This window comes from Mustela lutreola, chromosome 6, assembly GCF_030435805.1.
Source record: "Mustela lutreola isolate mMusLut2 chromosome 6, mMusLut2.pri, whole genome shotgun sequence".
Taxonomy (NCBI): domain Eukaryota; kingdom Metazoa; phylum Chordata; class Mammalia; order Carnivora; family Mustelidae; genus Mustela; species Mustela lutreola.
This window is the reverse complement of record NC_081295.1, coordinates 149,122,734-149,147,611: the sequence shown is the minus strand read 5'-3', so window position 1 is coordinate 149,147,611 and position 24,878 is coordinate 149,122,734. Positions and strand designations below refer to the sequence as shown.

The 24,878-nt window shown below is 38.5% G+C and overlaps 1 protein-coding gene across 1 annotated transcript in view; it reads left to right on the top strand.

Moving 5' to 3' along the window:
- The window catches only part of DEK (DEK proto-oncogene), a 34,518-nt gene that overhangs the window by 6,996 nt on the left and 2,644 nt on the right, over nucleotides 1-24,878 (top strand). Inside the window, exons 6-9 of the mRNA XM_059179431.1 lie at nucleotides 349-469; nucleotides 5,821-6,009; nucleotides 20,524-20,659; nucleotides 20,921-21,069. Coding sequence (XP_059035414.1) covers nucleotides 349-469; nucleotides 5,821-6,009; nucleotides 20,524-20,659; nucleotides 20,921-21,069 — 595 coding nt within the window. The remainder of the gene's footprint in view (nucleotides 1-348; nucleotides 470-5,820; nucleotides 6,010-20,523; nucleotides 20,660-20,920; nucleotides 21,070-24,878) is intronic.

Sequence of the window (24,878 nt, the reverse complement as noted above, 5' to 3'; positions counted from 1 at the left end):
TGCCTGTGCTCGCTCTCGCTGGCTCTCTCTCTGACAAATAAATAAATAAATCTAAAAAAAAAAAAAAAAAAAAAAAAAAAAAAAAAAAAAAAAAAAAGTTTAAAAAAAAAAATAAAATAAAACTTAACTAGTAAACGGTGTTTTCAATTTATCAGTGATCATATTTGGGTGTATTTTGTACATTAGTCAAGATTATTAGGAAAGTACTTCTTAGATTTGGAGAAATATTGGGTGTTTTTTAATGTTTGTACCTGAGCCAGTTTTGTTAGCTATTGTCTTTTATGTTGTGGAGAATATTTATAAACTTTGGTGCATAATAAATTGGATTTCTTTCATTTTCTGTTTTAGATTTAGAAATGCCATGTTAAAGAGCATCTGCGAGGTTCTTGATTTGGAGAGATCAGGTGTGAATAGTGAACTAGTGAAGAGGATCTTGAATTTCTTAATGCATCCAAAGCCTTCTGGAAAGGTGAGGACCAATTTTTATAATTTCAGTAACAAATCAAGTATTAATAGTCTCTCCTTACTTTTTTTATGGAACAATTTAGTTCGTTAGCATTTCTTGTCAATATTCAGTATTGCCTTCTGCATTCAAAGAATATGACTGTTGACATATCTGCCAGTTTCATGATAGACTAACATAGAAGCCACACAGATACATCCTCTCATCAGATAAAAAAGGTATAAGATTCAGAAAAATAATTATTCACTAAATTAAGTTAAATGGACAGAAATACAAAGTTCCAGGGTTATATATCTAGAAGGCACTGGAAGAACAGAAACAGGTTGAGTTGAGGGTGAGGTGTTGGATTGGTCAGGGAGGGTGTGCAGCCTTCCGCTAGGTCAGGAAAGATAAGACGGGGATATATTAGAACTGGGTGATTTCTAGACACTGGAATAAGATTATGAAAATAGAACATTAAAAAAACAAAAAACAAAAAAACCCCAAACTGACCTTACAAGTTTCTTGGATTGGGTTTCCAGAAGCAGCAGAGCCCAGGAGCTGAATAGGGAAGTAAAAAGGTCTTATACTTTCCCCCATTCTTCCTTTAATTTAGATTAGGTTTGCCCGAATTGTTTAACAAATGACATGACTGACTTGAAATGTCTGTTGAAGTGTTAACTTACCAGACCCTGCCTTTTCAGTTTGTTTGAAGTTTGTCAGTAAATATTTTTAATATTCTTCCATATTTTGATAGTAAAGAAATTATGAAGAGATCTAGAGGACCTAGGAGTTCGTGGGCATACCTTCAGTGAGGGGAGAAGTCATAAAGATTAGGAATCAGAAAATAGCTCTGGGGCTTTGGTTTTATCTGCTGCTGATCCAGTCTGTCATTAGCTGCGCAAAGACTGATAAAGGATATTTTCGTAAATTGTCATGCAGCTGAAAACCCAAGGGCCATGGTAAATCTTTTGTTTCAGTGTTTTGAATTGGCTTAAAGATGAGAGATTATCTCTTTTTCTAAGTTTTTACTATGCCAGACTTCAATTTCATGTGACGATTGAATACCATTTCTCCGGAAGACATTATTAAGTTGCTTAGGTTACGAGGGATATGTTTATATTCTTTTCCTCAGTGATTTTTTTAAATTGTTGATATAGGACCTGATTACTCTTTTAAAAATTAATGAGGACTCCAGAAGCTTTTATATGTGTTATTTTTATATTTACTGTATTATAAATAAAAACCGAAAAAATTTAAAATTAACGGTAAGCCTACTACATGTTAACACAAGTAATATTTTATATGAAAAATAACTAGACTTCCCCCCAAATTAGAAGAATATATTTTTGCAAATCTGTTCATGTCTGGCTATTCTCACTTGCTTCTGCATTTCAGTCTATTGCACTTGTGACTTTTTTTTTATTGAGAGTATGTAAAGGAAATAATCTTCTCACAGGTAAGTAGTTAGAAAAAGGAATATTTTTAAAACCTGGAGATAGTTATGTGTTTACTCCTTTGATACAGTACCAAAACTCCACAGTAGTAGTTGATTGAAGGTTCATTATAATGTAGTCTCTGACACGAAGTCAATGAACTCTTGGGCTTTTTATCTATGATTTTGTAATTGCATTCACCATTTAGAACTTACTGGTTTTTCTGAATTATGCGGATCTTCCAGATGTGGGCACATTTCCACTAAACACTGTCAAAAAGTCATTCGTTAATATAACCACCATCTCATCAGAAGAATCTTTAGGTATTGGGAGACTGTTAGTTCATGGTGATGGATGTGAGTAATCCATGTGAAGTTTTGACATTTGTCATTGGCAGTAAATACCATCCGTTGTTTTCCTTACAGTGACAGGTTCATCTTTATTTTGAACACTGTCATTTCAGGATCTAAGTCTGAATAGGCATCCTTTGACGGTTCTTTTACGAATGGTGTTTCATGGAAGAGGTAGCTAGCTTAGCTCACAGCTCAGTTGTGCACGGGATTTTTCTTGAGAAAGCCAGTGAAGTTCAGTGTGTAGCAAACATATTCTATGTGTACCTCCCATTTTGTTACAGATTGCATAAAGACACTTATAGGTTGAAAGTTAATACAATATTTACTGCTTCATCAAAGACGTTCTTAAAGGAAACACCTTTTTTTTTTCTTTCTAGTTTGTGGCTGTGAGGAATACAGTGACTGTTAGCACAGTTGGCGGCCTCCGCCTCCTTTGGTACTAAGGTGCCTGCAGTTTTACAGTCACCTTTGCCTTTGCGTAGTCAGTACAAATGTCAACACAGTGAAAAGAGAAAGTACATAATGTCATGATTTTATTATGAAAATAGTTTTTACCTCGTGGGCTTCTGAAAAGGCCTCGGGAAACCCCAGGGTGCATGAACCATATTCTGAGAACCACTCTTTTAGCCTTACGTAATACAACTCTTTTTTTAAAACTTTTAATTAATTTTATTATTTCAGTGTTCAAGATTCATTGTTTATATACCAAACCCATGCTCCATGCAGTATGTGCCCTCCTTAATACCCACTACCAGGATCCCCCATCCTCCCTCCCGCCACGGAATCCAACTCTTACACATCCACTTTCTGTGCAAGATTCTGTGAGAACTAATCCTCAATCTAATGATAATCGATCTCAAGTTATTTTCTATACTACCGTACCTTTTTGTCATTTAAGAAACACTGTAAACTTCTTAGTACTAATTTCTTTCTCCAAAATAATAAAATGATTGAATTAACATTGTTTTACTATCCTTTTTTTGTGCTTCTACCTTGATTTTCTGTTTTTTCAGATTTTGCTTCTAAAAAGGGATGATGCTTTTAAGACTGGATTCTGGTTAATAGAGTCAACTATTTTTAGAACCAGTCTAAGAAAGCTCTAAAACATTTATGTATTGTTATTTTTTTTTAAAGCTCCTCACTTATTTTTGGAAGTTGTATTTTTTTATTGGTTACTTGAATGATTTAACGTATTCTTCCACTTCCTGCTTAGATTATCCTGCACCCATCATATTACTACTGAATCCATATACAGATCTTATTCTTACTACCTGTATCTGGTTCCTGAACTTAGATAGTAAGGGATACCGCATTTTTCTAATATGTTTGAGTCCTGGATTTCATATGATAGTTTGGACAGTGAGTCACCTTTGCTCCAGTAAGATCAAAGAATTTATACAAATAGTTTTAGTTCCTGGTACTAGTTGGTAATAGTAACAGGTCACATAATAAGGATATCTATATACATTCAAGGAAGTTTTTTAATAGACCCTTATAGAGAAACCCTCTGAGAAATATCACTGGTCTACTAACTTAAAATTCCTGAAGTGACCTACATTAACTCTTGCCCAGTCTGCCTTTAGGAAGGATGGGGTTTGGGGGGGTAGCTAGAGGCTGTCTTGGGGATTATACATAGCCTGAGAACACATACACAAAACAGTCACCGTTTCTTAATTTTTGTGCAGGGGACAGTGACCTTTAAGACTGAAACTTTCTAGAAGAGAAAGAATTTGTGATTCTGCTAGCTTCATGAGAGGTTTTTCCTAAAGTTACTTCTAATATTTGTATGGTTGCATATCACAAGGTTATGTTACCAAATTTTCCTTACTTTTTCTGCTTATTATAGAAAATAATAAAGGCAAAATAAAAACAAGATACCTATTATTTTGGAAATTGTAATTCCTCAGGGTAAATCTTTTCAGATCTTTTACACAAGGTTATTTTATGGTTTTCAATTTCATAAGCTAGCAAATACTCCCCTAAGAAAGCACTTAAGAATTAAATTTGCCCGTTGATATAATCAAATTGTTTTATCGCGTGATCTCTGCTTTTTAAATACGCGTGGTTTAATTAAATATCAGAGTAAAAGCAATACATGTATTTTGTGGTTCTTAATTAGCTTCATAATTAACATCCCAACACTAATTGCATATTTAGAATCATCAATGAGAGTATAATTATAACATTACTGAAAGTAGAGCCCAGAAGTAATATGAATATAAACTATATAGTTCATAAATTCAGGATGTGTAAAGTGAGGTTTTATTTCCTTTATGGATGTCTGCAATCTTTTGATTGGAGGATCCCCTATAGCAAAAATCTCTGGCATTAATAGGTTTTTGGTTTTTTGAATGAGATTATTAATTAATTAGTTTTTTATTAACCTAGTATATTATTGTTTTCAGGGATACAGGTCTGTGATTCATCAGTCTTACACAGTTCACAGCACTCACCATAGCACATACCCTCCCCAGTGTCCATCACCCAGCCACCCCATCCCTCCCACCTCCCTCCCCTCCAGCAACCCTTTTTGTTTCCTAAGATTAATAGTCTTTTATGATTTATCTCCCTCTCTGGTTTTGTCTTGTTACATTTTTCCCTCCCTCTATGATCCTCTGTCTTGTTTCTTAAATTCCTCATATCAGTGAGATCACATGATAATTATGTTTCTCTGATTGACTTATTTGGCTTAGCATAATGCCCTCTAGTTCCATTCATGTGGTTGTAAATGGCAGGATTTCAATTTTTGATGGTTGTATAATATTCCATTGTGTATATGTGCATGTGTGTGTGTATATATATGTATTGTATTTGTGTGTGTGTGTGTGTGTGTATCTATATGTAGATATATAGATCTCACATCTTTATCCATTCATCTGTTGATGGGCATTTGGGTTCTTTTCATTGTTTGGCTATTGAGGACATTGCTGCTATAAACATTCGGGTGCGTGTGCCCCTTTGGATCACTACATTTGTATCTTGGGGTAAATACCCAGTAGTGCAATTGCTGGGTCATAGGGTAACTCTGTTTTCAACTTTTTGAGGAACCTCCATACTGTTTTCCAGAGTGGTTGCACCAGCTTGCATTCCCAGCAACAGTGTAGGAGGGTTCCCCTTTCTCCGCATCCTTGCCAACATCTGTTTCCTGACTTGTCATTCTGACTGGTGTAAGGTGGTATCTCATTGAGGTTTTGATTTGTATTTCCCTGATGGCATTGACAGTTTTAATGCTTATAGCAATGAAATAAATTATAAGTCTAACTCAAAATATTGCCTTGATAAAGTGTAAATAACTGTTTGAGATTAATAGAGTGTGTACTTGGGCTTCTAATCCCATGTCAGAACAGAGTATGTATTTCCGCTTTTGTGAAGAGTCTTACCTAGGTGTTAGAACACAAATGAAAGGGTAGTGTGGACAAAAAGATCAGCTTGATACTTCAAAGATGAATTGTTCTCTGTAAATCTGCTAAGTTTGGAAATACTTCTTGAGACAGGAACAAGAATGGTTGAGTTGATAAGTAGCTAACAAAAATGATTGACTTGGAAATATAATCACCCTTTGGTGTTATCTTTATTTTATTGTACACAGCCATTGCCAAAATCTAAAAAAAGTTCTAGCAAAGGCAACAAAAAGGAACGGAACAGTTCTGGAATGGCAAGGAAAGCTAAGCGAACCAAATGTCCTGAAATTCTGTCAGATGAATCCAGCAGTGATGAAGATGAAAAGAAAAACAAAGAAGAGTCTTCAGAGGATGAAGATAAAGAAAGTGAAGAGGAGGTAAAATGTTGGGTGTTTGGGGGTTTTTTCCCCCCTCGTTTCTTTCCATGGGGAGAGTTAAATATTCCTGTCATGTGATACGTATAGCCAGGAAACAGCCTAGAAACTGTTACTACCATATTGGTTGTTTTTAATTCCAAAGACGCAACAATAGTTAAGTATAGATCTTTTCTTTCTCTTAATGGAGCTTTTGGTTTTATGGTTATGCGAGAGTTTGGAGTTGGAGGAGTGAGGTTGGCTGGATTTGAAGATTAGAGTAGGCAAATGGGAAAGGAGAGCAGTGTATGTACTGAATAGGAACCCACAGAAGCAGATTGTTGGAGAATATTTTTACGTTAATATTTTATGATTGATTTGAGGCATTTTGTTCTGTTTTATGGAAAAAAGCAAGGTTTTCTCAACTCATTGGGGATTATTTAATGAGAAGAACAGTGTTTGAAGTTCATTTGATGGGTGGGCAAGTTTTGTATCACTTAGGAATGCCTGCCGTTTTCTTTTACTTGGGCATATCTGTAAAATTTTGAGAATATTTAGTTTCCCAAGTGAAAGTTCAGGAGGAGGAGAGCTGCTGAGCTGTTTAAAAAGTTAGCTTTACCCTCTTGTTGGTGCCTGTCCTCAGATGATTTCTTACTATGATTAATAGTGTTTTGGTAGAGACTGTTTTAACTTTGTTCTGGTGTCTCCTTCAGTTGTCAGACCTTGCTATGTAAATTGGGTCATCTTCCTTGTCTTATTTAGGGACTTGATTAATTGACCTGACTTTTAAGCCAAGGTGATTCTTTGTTGTGGAGGGCTGTCTTGTGCCTTATAGAATGTTTCCCCAGTAGAGGACAATAGCACCTTCCCCTACAACCCCCCGAATCTCCAGTTGTGAATACCAGAAATGTCTCCAGACATTGCCAAATGTCCTTGGGGGTGGGGGCAGGAGGCTCACCTCCAGTTGGTAACTCCTGGGTTAGAAGGAATAAAGATGGGATGAACGCTGATTTTGTCTGTGTGTGTATTTGTTTTTAGGTACATAAAATCCATGATTATTTTAATGTCAGAGTTTTGTAAAGACAAAAAAGACTTAGCTTCTATAAAGCTAAGTATGAAATGCATAATAATTTACAAAAGAGTATTAACAAGTCTAGCAGGTATTTCATAATATATTTTTGGAGCAAAGGAAGATGAGAAATCTCAGCTCTAAGGTTTTTTATGGGATAGATTCTAAGGACATCAAGAGGGAAACAGGTTTGTTTATATGTGAGTCTGTAATAATAGCAGTTTTGCAGTAATAATCCTCATTCAACAGATTTGGGGTTGTTACTATGTGTGTTCACTATGCTTCCTAAAACCTTTTTAAAGGCAGATTTAAAGCATGAAAAGCTGTCATAGAATATAAATGTTTAATTTTTCTGTAGAGGCAATGTGATTATGGGTATGGGCTTCGGAAACTATTCTAGGTACAAATCCCAGCTGTACCTTGGAGCGTGACTTTGGGCAGATTACTTATAAACTGTAGATGTCAGCTTCTCATCTGTAATATGCGGTTGATAACAGGACCAGCCTCAAAGGGTTGATTTCAGTGACTTTGTTTAAACCACTTAGAGCAGTGTTTGGTACAAGTACTGTGTATTAGCTGCTGCTATTACTAATAGTATTAAGATAACCTTTTATCATATGTAGTATTCCTAAACCTCGGCTTCCTGTTGTTGCTAAGGTGCAGGTTAAAAGGTGAGGGTGTTTTATACTCATTTTCTTACTTTCCAGATGATTGTCCTATTCTAAGTAGAATTACTTGGAAGTTTGTAATATAGATGACCTCTGATTTGTAACTATATTGGTTCCTGGACAGTGATCACAGGTGGAACTGTCCCACTTACAAATCAAAGCCTTTCTATGGGACTATAAAAAAGGATCATTTGCTAGAAACCCAGGTCAAATGGTGAAAATCCATGTAGGAAAAAAAAGAAAACACAAATAGACTTTTACAGTCATATAAAGCCATACAACGTAAATGCTGTATCATAACGCTCCATTCTCCTCTTTGGTTTTTGTCCTTGGACATCCTAACATACAATCTAGTAAAATCTGGACTGAGAAATACTCTTTTTTTTTTTTTTTTTTTTCCTTGATAATTCTATTATTCATGGCTCTAAAGGCTATCTCAGATTTAGGACTATTCTCAAAAAACTTTATTTCTCTGGTGCCTGGGTGCCTCAGTCGGTTAAGCGGTTGCTTTTGGCTCAGGTCATGATTGTAGGGTCCTGTCAGTGGGTCCCTGCTCAGTGGACAGTCTGCTTCTTCTCCCTCTGCCTGCTTGTACTCTCTCTCTGTCAAATAAATAAATAAAATCTTAAAAAAACAAAACAAAACACTTTATTTCTGATTCTGTTCCTGTGAATGGTAAGTACTAACAGGAGGAACAGTATTTCTATGGTAACTGTGTTTTCCCTTATTTTTCCATTTTTTTTGAGGACTTAGTTAAGTGTTAACTTTGTTAGGGACTTCACAGGCGGCATTATGTTTTATTATTACTGTGAAAGGACGTCTTTTTACTTTTTTTTTAAAAGATTTATTTGTTTGGGGCGCCTGGGTGGCTCAGTGGGTTAAAGCCTCTGCCTTCGGCTCAGGTCATGATCCCAGAGTCCTGGAATCGAGCCCCGCATCAGGCTCTCTGCTTGGCGGGGAGCCTGCTTCCTCCTCTCTCTCTCTGCCTGCCTCTCTGTCTACTTGTAATCTCTGCCTGTCAAATAAATAAAATCTTTTAAAAAAAGAAAGAAAAAAAAAGGTTTTATTTACTTGGCAGATACTGAAAGTGAGTGCACAAGCAGGGGGAGGGGCAGGGAGAGGGAGAAGCGGGCTCCTCACTAAGCAAAGAGCCCGGATGTGGGCCTTGATCCCAGGACCTTGGGATTATGACCTGAGCTGAAGGCAGCTGCCTAACTGAGTGACCGCCCCTCCCCCGCACCCTATGGACCTCTTTTTCTAAGAGGCCAAAAGAGTTACAGGTTGATTGGAAAAGTTGTGAATTGCCTGTAGATAGAATTTTTTTGTAGATTCTTATCATAGAAAATTACTAAGTTAATATTACTTATTCTGTTTATTTCCTGAGACAGATTTTTCCTTCATTTAAATAAAAGACTTCTGCCCCAGGGCACCTGGGTGGCTCAGTGGGTTAAGTGTCTGCCTTCAGCTCAGGTCATGATCTTGGGGTCCTAGGATCGAGTCTTGCATCGGGCTCCTTGTTCAGCAGGGAGCTTGCTTCTCCCTCTGCCCCTTCTGCTCTCCCTGCTTGTGCTCTGTCAAATAAAGAAAAAATCTTGAATTTTGTGTGTGGGGGGGAGGCCTCTCCCCCATTAATATATTCTTATTTTATTTTTAGATTCTTGGAGTAAGTAACTATGTATGAAGTTGGGTAGATAAATGCTGTCTTTGATTTCCTCTGTCAGCTGGGGGCTTTGGACTAAATAATCTATGTCCCGTTGCTAAAGTCAGGACTCTGAAGCAGAAATCCAGTTCGAGTTACAGTTGTCCATGGAGCAGTTATGTGAGGTTGAGTGTTACTCATTCACCTGCTCATTTTCAGATGTAGCTGTGGAAGACTAGGATATTTGTAAGTTAATTTATTATCTCTTAAATGTAAGATTGAAGTCACTGGAAACCACGTAGTTAAAATAATTGTCAGGTTTTTTTAAGTGTTTTGTAAGAAAATGTGTCATATTGAAGCCTGTTAGCCAGTAATTGCTAAGCCATTTTGTTGGAGGTTCTCTGTACGTGGATTTCTGTAATAGGCAGTGAGTGGTTCACAGTGGTTTTAAATCCTCCTTTTTTTTTTTTTTTTTTAAAGATTTTATTTATTTATTTGACAGAGATCACAAATAGGCAGAGAGAGAGGAAGGGAAGTAGGCTCCCCAGTGAGCAGGGAGACCGATGCGGGGCTTGATACCAGGACCCCGAGCTCACGACCCGAGCCAAAGGCAGAGGCTTTAATCCACTGAGCCACCCAGGCGCCCCAAATCTTCCTTTTCTTAAGAAGCCCTTTCTTTCCAAGAGTGACTTTATTAAAGAGTTGTTTTAAACTTACCATCTTGGCTTTTGGATGTTTGCTTAGTTAGGGCAGGAGGAGGAGAGCAGTTTAGAATTGGGAAATTTGTAGTGTAGATGAAATTTCTTAAAAATGAGGGAATAGGGGCACCTGGGTGGTTCAGTGGGTTAAAGCCTCTGCCTTTGGCTCGGGTGGTGATTGCAGGGTCCTAGGATCGAGCCCCACATCGGGCTCTCTGCTCAGCAGGGAGCCTGCTTCTCCATCTCTCTCTGCCTGCCTCTCTGCCTGCTTGTGATCTCTGTCTGTCAAATAAATAAAGTCTTTATTAAAAAAAAAAAAAATGAAGGAATAGAAAAATGACACGTTTAGGTATTTCCTATAAAGTTATTCTGAAAATCATCTGGTTCCTATACCAGATTAGCATCTTTAGGAGAAGATTGCTCACATGAACCAGTGAGATTAAACCATGCTTAGGTTTGTCATTTACCACGGGTGTTAGACCTTACGCATAGAGAACTACTGGAGAGTACAGAATGGGAAGCGTGGCTTCCCACCTGGAGAAAACAGTTCTGATAATCTCTTAGACCCTTAAAAGCATACTTAGTTTTTAAAAATTTTATTCCAATACTCCTTCTGTTTTGTTAGTATTTTTATAACACTCTTACACCTGGAAAAGTATATCGCAAACTGAATTATTACTTGGTATTTAAAATTTATCTGAATGTGCTCATATGTATCAGGAATGTCTTCAACTGTAAATACTTAAAAACCTTACTAGTAATGTCCAAAACGGGAGGAGTTCTTTTTTCTTTTTTGACAGGAAATCCATAGACAGGCAATCTGGGGGCCAGTACATCAGCTCGAGAAAGGGATCAAGAATTTTAATATCCTCTTTGCTTCTGAGCCGCCATCTGCATGTGTGGCACTTAACCTCTTGATCACAAGATGGTGGTTTTACCTTTAGGCCTTGAATCCTTGCTCCTGATAGAGAAGAGCAAAGGCTTTCTTCTAGGAATGTATTTGCTTTTTTTCCCCCAGAGGGGATACCTTTTACCAGCAATCTCTGTGTATGTTGCCTTGGCCAGAACTTTATCACCCCTCTACCTCTAGCTGCAGGGGAAGCGGAGATCCAGGTGGTAGCTTTCTTACATCAGTGGAGAAAGGCAAGGAAAGACGTTGAGTGAGCCATCCTGCCATGTTTGGCAGATAGAGAGACTTTAGTTACCTTTTTTGGTAAACATATATTTGGACCATTCAGGGAATTATTTGGTAGTAGTGGAAGGGTAAATTAAAAAGTTTCGTTAGTCCTTAATTATTTTCTTTAAAAAAAAAAAAAGAGTCCCCCACCTCCACCCCCATCTCATGGTTTGATGAAGAGGATTTAGAAAACCGTATCAATTATTAAAATCTTTTTCAGGAAGGCAAAGTTGAATAATCATAATAGAATCTTAGACTTTAACTGGCTTTCATATCTTTTATGATATAATGAGCCTTGCACATTCTTTACTCTTGGCAGTCTTGAGTTTTCTCAGCCAAGTTGTTCAAAGAATAGTGTATTTTAAGCTAATTTTTATTTTGTTCATCTGTTCACCCAGTACAACCTTTCTGCTGTGAGGACAGGATTCTGGCTCTGTGACAGGCGTCTTTTTTGGAGACCCTCCTTCAAGAGCCCTGCTGCCTATAAAAGATAGGTAAGCCTTTTCTCCCAAGATTTTTTTTTGCCTTCCTTCAAAAAGTACTTGTGTCCTTCCTCTGATTCTATACCTTCATGGTTATCAGAGATAACAGAAAATCCTTTTCAAATTTTAAAAATTTTCTGTTACTAATCTTTTACAAAATTAGATCATAGTACAAGGTACTATCTGAAATTAATGGCAGTTGTCAATTTTTGTGTTTCCCTTTTGTCTGTTTTGCATTAAAACTTACTATAATACTGGATGGTTCTGTCTGAACCACTCACAGCAGATTCAAAAATAACAAGCCAGAATCTTAATAAATTCCATGACAATTTGGAAACTAGCCTTTTCTTAATTTTTTTTTAAACTTAGCCACCTTATTTTTTCCCACGTATCTTGATGAAAGATTCAAGTCTTGACTCTTCATTTGATTAAGTAACAAAATGTTAGTTAACTCTCATGAGTGCCTCCAGCATTTTTCCTTTGTAATGCCACATAATGAGTTTGCTATAATTACTAAAATTTTCCAAAATATTTTGAGATTTTAAAGCAGGAGTGTCTGATGTTGTCACTTTTACTTTACTCAGTTCAATAAATTGAGAATACACTAAGTGCTGTTGAGGTTCCAGAGAATAATTTCTACCCAAATGCCATTCGAATGATACTTATTAATATAGGATTCCTAAAGAAAATATTCCTATCGCTGAGGGAAAGCTTTGGAGAGAAATGATACAAATGCTGGTTGAAATTGACCTTGGGAATAGAAAGGAAAGTTGGACATGTGGACAGAGATGGGGAGCAAGAAAGCCCACGGAGAGACACACTCTCCCTCAGAGAGACACACTTGTTTGTGGTTATGTAATGTGTCCAGAAGTAAAGCATTGAGAGATGAAGCTAGAGCAGGGTGCACTGAAGTCAGACTCTGGAGAGCTCAGGAGGTTGGGCATGTTGGGAAATAATAGATGCATCATTCTTGTTTATTCAGAATGATGGTCTTATTTTACCTGAATTTTGCTGAGGAGGGAAAAAGAGACCTGACCTCTCTCTTCTAGGAACAGTTTACCTGGGGAGAGGTACCACTCATTCAGTAAGTGTTTCTTGGTAAACACAAGGAGCAGACATCCTGAGACTCTCCAACGTGTCATGTACTTTCGTATCTTTTTTTTTTTTTTTTTTTTTTAAAGATTTTCTTTATTTATTTGACAGAGAGAAATCACAAGTAGATGGAGAGGCAGGCAGAGAGAGAGGGAGAGAGGGAAGCAGGCTCCCTGCTGAGCAGAGAGCCCGACGTGGGGCTCGATCCCAGGACCCTGAGATCATGACCCGAGCCGAAGGCAGCAGCTTAACCCACTGAGCCACCCAGGCGCCCCTGTACTTTCGTATCTTGTATCTTGGTCAATTCTTGATTCTAAGAGTGAGGTTGATATATCCTCTGGTTTGCACTCCAAGGATACAATAAATACATATATATATATATATATATATGTATGTATGTATATTATGTACATATATACATATATGTATGTATATACATATATACATACATTATATATATATACATACATTATATATATATATTTAGTATTAAAGTACAGTTGACACACAATGTCACATTAGTTTCAGGTGTAGTATTTCTTAATGTCTTGTCCATATTACTCTTTCCAGAGTGGCTAGTGCATATGCTTCTGTATTCAGAGTTGTCTATATAGAACTAGTGATTTAGATTCAAATTTGATTTTAAGCAAAAGTTTTATTTTTTTTAATTTATTTTTTCAGTGTTCCAAGATTCATTGTTGATGCGGCACACCCAGTGCTCCATGCCATACGCGCCCTCCTTAATACCCACCACCAGGCTCACCCAACCCCCTACCCTTTGCCCTCCAAAACTCAGTTTGTTTCTCAGAGTCCACAGTCTCTCATGGTTCATCTTCATTTCCCCCAATTCACTTCTCCTCTCCTTCACCCAATGTCCTTCGTATTATCCCTTATGCTCCACAAGTAAGTGAAACCATATGATAATTAACCCTCTGCTTGAGTTATTTCACTCAGCATAATCTCTTCCAGTCCCATCCACGTTGATACAGAAGTTGGGTATTCATCCTTTGTGATGGAGGCATAATACTCCATTGTATATATGGACCATATATGCATTCATCCGTTGAAGGGCATCTTGGCTCTTTCCACAGTTTGGCGACTGTGGCCATTGCTGCTATGAACATTGGGGTACAGATGGCCCTTCTTTTCACTACATCTGTATCTTTGGGGTAAATACCCAGTAGTGCAGTTGCAGGGTCATATGGTAGCTCTATTTTTAATTTCTTAAGGAATCTCCACACTGTTTTCCAAAGTGGCTGCACTAACTTGCATTCCCACCAACAGTGTAAGAGGGTTCCCTTTTCCCTACATCCTCTCCAACACATGTTGTTACTGTCTTGTTAATTTGACCATTCTAACTGGTGTAAGGTGGTATCTCAGTGTGGTTTGGATTTGAATCTCCCTGATGGCTATTGATGATGAACATTTTTTCATGTGTCTTTAGCCATTTGTATGTCTTCTTTGGAGAAGTGTCTGTCTTCTGCCCATTTTTTGACGTGATTATCTGTTTTTTAAGTATTGAGTTTGAGTTCTTTATAGATCTTGGAGATCAGCCCTTTGTACTGTCATTTGTGAATCTCTTCTCCCATTCCGTGGGTTGCCTCTTTGTTGTGTTGACTGTTTCCTTTGCTGTGCAGAAGCTTTTGATCTGGATGAAGCCCAAAAGTTCATTTTTGCTTTTGTTTCCTTTGTCTTTGGAGACATGTCTTCAAAGAAGTTGCTGTGGCCGATGCCGAAGAGGTTACTGCTATGTTCTCCACTAAGATTTTGATAGATTCCTGCCTCACGTTGAGGTCTTTTACTCATTTCGAGTTTATCTTTCTGTATCGTGTAAGAGAATGGTCAAGTTTCATTCTTTTATACACAGCTGTTCGATTTTACTAGCACCATTTATTGAAGAGACTGTCTTTTACCACTGTATATCTTTTCCTGTTTAAGCAATAGCTTTAGATAATTTAGTAAGTAATGTCTACTTGGGATTATTTAAAAAAACTAAAAACTTTTGACATAAATATATATAATTTAAGGAATTATCTTATTGACAAATTTATCTAGTTCCTGCCTTTAACCTATATAGCTCCAGTAATTTATAATCTGGATCAGTAATTGACAGCCATAGCCCTGTACACCAGATCCAACCTATGGCCTGTTTTGTGCAGCCTAGAAACTGAGGATGGTTTTTTCCATTTTTGAAATATTTATGAAAATAAAAAATGAAGATTGCAACAGTAAGCACATGGAGGCAGCAAAGCCTAAATTAATTATCCTCTGGCACTTTGTAGAGAAAGCTTGGTGAAAGCTTCAGACTGTAAATTTATCTGTCATCTTAGAAGATTTATAGCTGGGTGAGTCTGCTGCAGGGCTTTGTGAGAAAATACGTAGGTGCTCAGGCCTCACCCTTGATGCTTTACCTGATGGTCTCTTTTTCTTCTCTTATATGTGCAATCTGTATCGGTAAGTTGTGCCATAAGACAGTTACATTAAAAAAACCAAGAAGTTTGGCTTCTGTTGGTAGCAAACCTGTTCTAGCAAGCAGAGTGCTGCGATGACACAAAACCTCAGGGTTGGGAATTGATCTTCAGTAGTTACCTGGTTTCCAAGAGTCTTTTCCCATCTCAGTCTTCCAAATAATTATATAGCAACTACTAAGTGTCCGTTTTTGAGCTGTGAGCTGGAGATCAAGAAACAAATAAGACAGGTTCTCTGCCTTTGGCATTTGGTAAAGAGGGAGAAGTCAAAGATCAGGAAGAAAGAAGTATAGTAGAGTGTAACTTAAAAGCTAAAAAAGATTTGGACAAGATAATACGGAGGTTCAGAAGATAAAGGGTATTTACCTCTTTCTAGGGATGTTTGGGGAGCAAAGATCAGACAGGAAAGCCTCACAAGAGGTAATGATTTCATCTGAGCTTTTTTTTTTTTTAAAGATTTTATTTATTTATCAGAGAGAGCGAGCACAGGCAGACAGAATGGCAGGCAGAGGCAGAGGGAGAAGCAGCTCCCTGCTCAGCAAGGAGCCCGATATGGGACTCCATCCCAGGACGCTGGGATCATGACCTGAGCCGAAGGCAGCTGCTTAACCAACTGAGCCACCCAGGCGTCCCTCATCTGAGCTTTTAAAGGATGCACAGGACAGGTCAGCAGAGTGAAAGAGATTTGATAAAACCTATACAAAGTAAGATTACACTAAGGCACATCTTAGCTTTAAAAAAAAAATTGTAGAGAAATGATCCTGGTGCCCCTACAAAATTTGGAAGGTAAAAGCCAAAGAGCCCTAATGCAGAATTTGGTGATCTTTGTTGCTATTTTGCATTTTCTACCAACTTTTTTTTAATTGATTGTTATTGGTAACATTTGTATGTAATGGAAAAGTTAAATTTAAGAACATAAATAGATTATGATATCACTGGCTTATTTGTCATTTCAACTCTGGCTTAAAAGTCATGCATTGGTATGTTAGTCATTTCGTCATTTCTATAAGCACCTAATCTGTGGTAGGCATACCCAACTTGTGAATCAGGTCTTGCTTCTTACTATCTGTAAGGCATTGGCTGTCAACTACTCAGATATGTTTTCCTCCTTTGTAATGAAATAAACTGTTTTGTCTTTGGATTTTTTTTTTTTAAGCTCACATAAGATAGTGTATGTGAAAGCAGGACTATAGAGATCCCTTTCTCTTTTTCCTTTCAATTACATTTTAACCACGTCCTGGGTTCAGAGTACAAGTAAACCACATCCTAAAAATGATACAGAGATGAACATGACAAATATGTAAATGGCTGCTTTATGCCAAACATTTTTCAGGTTGCTGGGGACTGATAGAGCTAAATAAGGCAGTCAGGTGTCTCTTCTCATGGAGATTGTCAGATATACCCTTAAGAAACTTGTGATAAAGGGGTTCCCGGTTGGCTCAGTCATGAAGTGTCTGCTTTTGGCTCAGGTCATGATCCCGGGGTCCTGAGATCAAGTCCTGCATTAGGCTCCCTGCTTGGTGGGGAGCCTGCTTCTCCCTCTCCCACTCTCCCTACTTTGTGTTCCCTCTCTCGCTGTCTCTCTCTCTCTGTGAAATAAATAAAATTAAAAAAAACAAAAACCCGTGATAGGGTGGGAAAACAGGCTGTAAGTAACTAGTTTAATAAAGCTATATATTTAATGTTTATTTTCTCTGCTACCTTATATTTACTCATTTGATCCTCACAACAATTCTACAGATATAGCCAGGGTTCATGGAATTTCCAATGCCTTAAGGCGTCATTTTAATGTAAATTATAAAATGCACCCCAGTCAGGGGCGCCTGGGTGGCTCAGTGGTTTAAGCCTCTGCCTTCGGCTCGGGTCATGATCTCAGGGTCCTGGGATCGAGCCCCACATCGGGCTCTCTGCTCAGCAGGGAGCCTGCTTCCCCCTCTCTCTGCCTGCATCTCTGCCTACTTGTGATCTCTCTCTGTCTATCAAATAAATAAATAAAAATCTTTAAAAAAAAATAAAATAAAAATAAATGCACCCCAGTCAGATACTGCTGAGATGAAAAAATTTGGGAAAAAAAAATCTTAAATTCAGCAAAATCTTGTGTTATTACCTCCGTTTTACAGATGAGGAAACAGGCCCGGGGAAGGTAAGTGATTGGCTTGAGAATACAGAATCAGTCGTAGTAGAGTCAGGATTTGAACCAGGAAGTTTGGCTCAAACCTGTGTTCTTAGTCACTGCTTCGCATGAAGTAGGGATATGTGAATTGTGCGCCAGGTACTGTGGGGCCACAGATTAGTCAATTGGTGATAAAATGAAAGATTCAGGGGAAGTGACGGGTGGGCTGGATTCAGATTCATGAGGGAGATTTTCCTAAGTAGAGAAAGGGAGTAAGTGAAGTAATGAGGGTTTGACCATTCCTGTAGAGTATAAGTGGGCACACTTTCGCTCTTTTTCTTAGCTCTCCAGGCCTTTTTACCTCCAAAATACCAGGTTATTGACATTCGCCTCACCTACCAGAGACTGTCCGTTGTGTCCCAGCACCAGGTCCTTGGGCTGCCCCAGTGTTCAGAGCAGCCTCCTGTAAGGACCTCTGGTTTGCCATTAGGGCAGCCTTGAGATGACTGGGTTCATCTGCAAGGCTAATGGGACTTACGTCGACCGCCTCTCTGCCTCTCTGCTCAGGACGAAACCTGAAGATAGGTAGTTCTATAGCGTTTGGTTAATTTTACTACTCCCTTTCCACTGCTACTCTGTGCCAACATTTATCGCTTTTCTGAATTCCTGCTTCCAGTTTGTCCCAGAAGAACTTGTAACTGGTTACTAAAGATAAGTGAAATCCGGTATAAATAACACAGTTTATTATTACAGGGCTGGATGTTTGTGGGTCCAGTGCTGTCTACCAGAATGTACTGAAATGAAATAAGCCCAGTGCACCATGGTTAGTTAACGCAGGGGTCACTGCGCTATCTTGCTGCTTTGGTTTGTGTATCTATTCTTTATATGTGCCTTGCTTTTAAAGAAAACTTTAAAACTTCAAAGTGACTGCATTTGTTTAATTAAAGAATTTCTTTACAAAAAGAAGCACTGGTGATAGTAATAATAACTAATACTCATTAACCATTTCCTGTGAGTCTGGCACCATTAAAAGTAGTTTCCATGTATTAAATAAAATTAAAAAAAACAAAAACCCGTGATAGGGTGGGAAAACAGGCTGTAAGTAACTAGTTTAATAAAGCTATATTTAGGAGGAGGAGGAGTATTAATGCCTTTACATTAATGTATTAATGCCTTTACTTCCCATAAAAATCTTTAAGTACTATCACATTTCCCTCATTTTGTAAATGAAGGAACTGGGGCCAGAACCCAAAACCAGGCAGCGATCCTTCGGAGCCTACACTTTTACCCATTAGGTTTCTATAGTGTGTGTGACCATATGTGTACAATGTTTCTCTTAATAGGCTGGTTGTTCGCTTAAAAAACTAGGGAACACTGTCCCTGCTAGATGATGATGTGAGGTACAGAAAGAAGCATAGTTTTAATTCTTTGTGTTTGTCCAGTGGTGACGTCTTGTGGACATGGCTTGATTCTCCCTTACCACTATCAATTTTTTTAATCACTGTGAATTTTTATACTTTGTTAAACTAGCACTACTCCCAATTTGCTGGTTTTAAAGTGGTGCCATATTGTGAGCCTTCTAAAATTTTAATGATCACCATATATGCCCTGGCCCTAAAAGGCTCTGGAAGTATTTTAACTATGTGATTCTGATTATCTAATTTGGATGGGGATCAGGTAATAATGCTTAGAGTGTTATCCCCAGCTCTTTCTTACTTTAAAGTAAAGTACTTCGGTCATCTACAGGTCAGGTTTTATTGAACTTTGACTAAAATGTGATACATAATAGTGATTATTCTATGTATGAAATACACTAATAGAACTTAGGGAATTTTAGTGTTCCCTTTGAGTTTAATGTGTTTCTTATGAATTAGGTGGAAACTTAATAAAGCTTAGTTCAAGTTAGTCATAGAGAATTGATGAACCAGTGATAACCTGTCCAGCACCCCCCAATATTTGGAACACCTCCAAGAATTAGGAAATAAGTAAAAATGGCCTCTAAATAATAATGCGTAGGTAGAGTTCATATACTTTACTTTTAGAAAGCATTTCGGCCCCTTTGCCACCTCTCAAATGCACTTTGTTAGCGGCAGTTAAATTAGCTAGGCTAGCCAGCTGCCCGCCACCCGTATGTGTCCGTGGTAAGACAGGCTGCCACTGCGGGGGTCCTGGGGTGAATACGTAGCGACGGCTGTGTGCCTGGAGGAAAGAGCCCGCTTCTGAGCCCACTTAACTCTTGGAACAGATCGGTTTGTACTTTAACTTTCTTCAAGAGTTTTTTCAAACCAATATCCATCTTTTTTTTTTTTTTTTTTTTTTTTAAGAATTATAATCAGAATTGTAAATGTAAAACATATGGAGAACCATTCTGTCAGAAGTGATTTGAAGTATTTTGGGGGTATAAAGATGAGATTTTAGGTTACTCTTTGTTTATATAAGATGCTTCTGCTTTGGGGAAATTAATTAAATGAATTAATGTTCCCCAATTTCAGAGACCATAGTTGGGATAAAGTATAAATTATAATTTTGTCATTTTAACCTATCTATGTGTATATACTTTGCTTTTGTTTAATCAGCTGTGAATCAGTGTTGAAGAAAATAGGTTCTGGAGTCAGGTCTAGTTGAACCTCACTTACGTATTTTGTTAAATATGTGGCTGTGAGCAAAGTACCTCTCAAGCCTTAGTCTCAAACGTTCAGAAATAGTTACTGAGCAACTGCTGTGCGTGGTGCACTATTTTAGGAGTTAGGGACACCTCAGTGAACTTACAGTGTTAAAAAAAAAATCGTGGTCCTCATGGAACTTCCATTCTAGCTGGGAGACAATAGAAGAATAGTAACAGCACCTATATTCTAGAGGTATTTTTTAGGATTAAGGCAGTGCATATAAAATTTCCTGTCTATAGTTTGTAGAATTTGGGCATCTTATTTTTAGTGTTTGATTCTTGTGACTAGATTTTGTGTTCGGATAAAGTGAAGTTTATATTGGTTATTTCAAGTTGATGACTGGTAATAATTTTTCGTTGGTGATATCGAATACATTAATTTTCTCTAATATTGTTGAGAGGTACAGAGGAATAGAGGAATGGAATTAATCTCATCGATAAATGTTCTTTGCTTTCCTTTCCACCAGCCACCAAAAAAGACATCTAAAAGAGAAAAACCTAAACAGAAAGCTACTTCTAAAAGTAAGAAAACCGTAAAAAGTGCTAATGTTAAGAAGGCAGATAGCAGCACCACCAAGAAGAATCAAAACAGTTCCAAAAAAGGTATGTTAGAATGACACATTTTCAGCAACTCTGAAGGTAGACCTCATGTACTCTAACAGTTTTGAAGTGTGTGTGGCAAATAAACTGCCAAGAAAATTGCCTGGGGGGTTGGGGGAAAGGTATACCAGTTTTTAAAAATAATTTTAATTTTTCAAAATTGACAAAAATGTCAGTGGATGTTATATATCTAATTTATGGAGTGGTGATATATCATCTTACCGGATACCCCTTTTGAGAATCTAATGAAAGCTTATCTTTTAGAAAGTGAATCCGAGGATAGTTCAGATGATGAACCTTTAATTAAAAAATTAAAGAAACCTCCTACAGATGAAGAGTTAAAGGAAACCGTGAAGAAGTTACTGGCCAGTGCCAACTTGGAGGAAGTCACGATGAAGCAGATTTGCAAGGAGGTAATTCGAAAAATACTTGGATCATTTTGCTTTTATTTGAAAAATTCTTCCACTCAGCCCTCAGTTCAAAAAGCAGAATTCTTGTGTAAATGCCTTCACCCACTAAATGTCTGCTGAACTGTTACATGCCAGGCATCCTTATAGTGCTGGGATGCTGCATTCAGTCAGTCGAAGTCTCTGCCTTATTGAAATTACTTCATAAATAACAGTAGGATGTGTACAGTGAAGAAAGTTGAAGTGATACATTCCAAACCACAGAGAAAACTTGATTTTCCTGATCTGGAAACTATTTTTACTGATGCATCCTTAGGTTATGTTAATTTAGAAGAGCAGTCTTGGGGCGCCTGGCTCGCTCAGTTGGAGGAGCCTATGACTCTAGATCCTTGCAGTCGTGAGTTTGAGCCCCATGTTGGGTGTAGAGATAAAGATTACTTAAATAAATTGGTATTTTAAAAGACAATCTCGTGTACCACCTTAATTTCAGCATTACTGTTATAGGATGGTATAGATCAGGTTTTTAGCTCAGACTTCTGTGAGAAGTTTTTCTGATATGCAGAAAATAAAATGTCCTAATCTTGAATATGATTCCATAGAGATTCCATACCCTAGATCAAAATTGGGAGATTTTAGAATCTAGTGTGTCATGGTTAAACCAAATTAAAATTTCAAATGTACTGAAGGTGAAACATTCTATACTTTTTAAAGACCTTGTTTATTGTTTTGTTTATTCATTTAGCATTCACTGAGCCATACTGTATACCAGGCACTGGGATGGATTTGGGGGTAAAGCCAGGAAATCTATTACTTGGCTGTTGGGGGCTTGCGGTTAGGTGAGATAGGAGATGGCTGTTGCAGTGAGTTGGGGACAGTTGGTAAGGGCTGGACTGGAAGCATGCAGAAGGTGGCACACCGCCACAGAAGAAACTGCACCTGCTTGGGCCTGGGAGGGGGAAAGAGATCCTAGAGCATCAGCTGCGCCATACAGTCGAGCAACATGGACACATGTGCATAAAATAGGACAGTGACCACAAGGAATAGTAATTTCTTCGTCTGAAGACTAGAGTTGGAAAGAGGTCTTCACAGGAGTTAAGGAAGAAAAGGACAAGTTTCTTAGTACTCATATATGTCTTATTGCAGAGTTTAGTTTTTTCCCTGAAATTAATGGGAGAATTGGGAGGCTCAGTGGAGTTTTGGGAGCTGATCGTCAGGGGCCAACACAATCTGATTTTTGAGAGTCATCCCAGACAAATTGAGGACAGATAAAGAATGGGATGATAGTCATGAAACCCCAGTTTGTTATAATCAAAGTTACAGGGTGGCCATAACCAAGTCAGAAATCAAGAGAGCCTGGTGAGCGTTGGCTCATCTGTGGGTGTTAGGGCGCGGCTACGTTAACCATCTAGGGAACAGAACAAAGGGTACATTCTGAAAAAAAGAGAAGTTTTGTTCTAGACATTATGAGATGAGGTGCTGGGAACATCCAAGTGATAGAAACTGTGACCATTGTAATTCTTCCAAGGTAGGAGATACAGACGGGGTACTGCTGGGATTAAATCCAGAAACCTAGATTAGATAAGGTGGCCCAGGCAAGAAGATAGAGGTAAGCAGAGGACAGAGAGTCCTGGAAACCACTCACATCAGAGTTGAGAAGTGATTTCTACAAAATATGAAAAACTGTAGAGAGGTGCTGTCAAAGCCGAGAAAGAGGGGAGACAGTTTCCAGAAGGGGAAGATCATGCCCTCCAGGGGACAATGGGCAAGGGCTGTGGAGAACAGCTAGGGTTCGGGGAGGGGGGCTAGAAATGCCCTGTAAACATGAAAACACTCTTTCCCTACTTGAAGACAAAAGTTTAAATATTTTTGCTATTAGCTTGACAAAATACAAATACTAAGTTTTCATGCTTGGCAAGGGTATAGGGAGACATACTCATGCTTAAAGTTGTAACAACTTTGGAGAACAATTAAGTAGTATCTTTTTTTTAAGATTTTATTTATTTATTTCAGATCACAAGTAGGCAAAGAGGCAGGCAGAGAGTGAGAGAGGAGGAAGCAGGCTCCCTGCTGAGCAGAGAGCCCCATGTGGGGCTCAATCCCAGGATCCCGGGATCATGACCTGAGCCGAAGGCTTTAACCCACTGAGCCACCCAGGCGCCCCAATTAAGTAGTATCTTAAAATTTAAATTGCAAATGCCCTTTAACCTAGCAATTCCATTTCTAGGTCTCTATGCTAAAGACATAGTCACATCTGCACAGAATGATTACAGTAATGTTCAGCATGTCTGTTAATATTGAAATCAGAACCTAACTGGCCATCAATAGGGAAATGTTTAAACTGGTACATCGGTATTTTGGGAATTTTGTGTAGCAATTCAAAAGAACATGGAAAAACCTCCCAGGTATTGCCAGCTTTTTAAAATATAAAGAGTATTACCCATCTGTGTAAATACCAAAGACAATATTGCCATTGATACATTTATGTGTTTGTGTAAAAACTTGTTTTTAAAGGTCTGGAAGAAAACACAGCGAACCGTTAACTGGTTTCCTCTGAGGGGAGGGACAAGGGCAGAGTGGAGAGAGATGAGTTCTGTGCCTTTAACTTTTGTGAAGACATTTTATGTAATTTTTTAAAAAGATTTATTTATTTACATTGACAGAGATCACAAGTAGGCAGGCAGGCAGAGAGAGAGAGGAGGAAGCAGTGTCCCTGCTGAGCAGAGAGCCCAGTGCGGGGCTGGATCCCAGGACCCTGAGATCACGACCTGAGCCGAAGGCAGAGGCTTTAACCCACTGAGCCACCCAGGTGCCCCAACACTTTGTAATTTTTTGAGGGGATTATTAACAACATGGAGAGGTCAGGTGAGGAGGACTTGTGGAGTTTTTGGACTCAGCAAGTAGGAGATGATCATTCACGTAGTAAGAGGAATTTCGAGGACGGTAAATGCAAGGTTATTTACCCTTGGATTGAGAATGAATTACTAGGGAGGAAAGTGAATAAATTAAAGCTTCTGTTTTGAGCAGTCCTTTCCTTCCCTTTAGAAAGGAAATCGTAGATAAATGGGAGGTGGGGATACAAGCTGATGAAAGATTTTTAAGAAGGTCATGGAGAGAAAGCACATGCATATATTAGGCTTGGAGACGGTGCTGGGATGGCAGGGAGTGTTCCGGAAAGGGTCCTGGCAGAGGTAAAGGACATGGGGGATATTGATAGATCCAGATACAAACAAGCTAGAGGGGAAGAGGTATGTCAGAAAGTTGAAGGAATGCAAAATGGTGGCTTCTTGGCCAAGAGTGAAAGGGAGAAAGGGATGAAAAGGCCATTGATAGGAACGCAGGAGGAGCTGCTAAAGTATTCAGAGGCATTGCTATAGAGGCCCCAGCGTTGGACACCATGAACTTGAAATGGGGCCAGTCTTTCATTCTTTTTTTTTTTTTTTTTTTCCCAAAGATTTTATTGATTTGAGGGAGAACAAGTGGGGTGAGGGGCAGAGGGACCAGACACCCCGCTGAGCAGGGAGCCCGACTCAGGGTCCCTGAGCTGAAGGCAGACGCTTAACCAACTGAACCACCCAGGCGCCCCGGGATCTGTCGTTTAAAAGTTGTGTAGAGAAGTTGGTAGGTAGACCCGTTCCGGGCCAGAGCTGTGCAGGGGACGAACGAGGGGGAACGACTGGAGTGATGTAAATGATGGATTCTTCGCAGGAATTGGCGGACTGCAGCCTATGGGCCGGATCTATCTTCCCGTCTGCTTTTGTAAATAGTTGAATGTGACAGCAAGCACATCCATTCTTTCCAGCGTGTCTGTGGCAGCT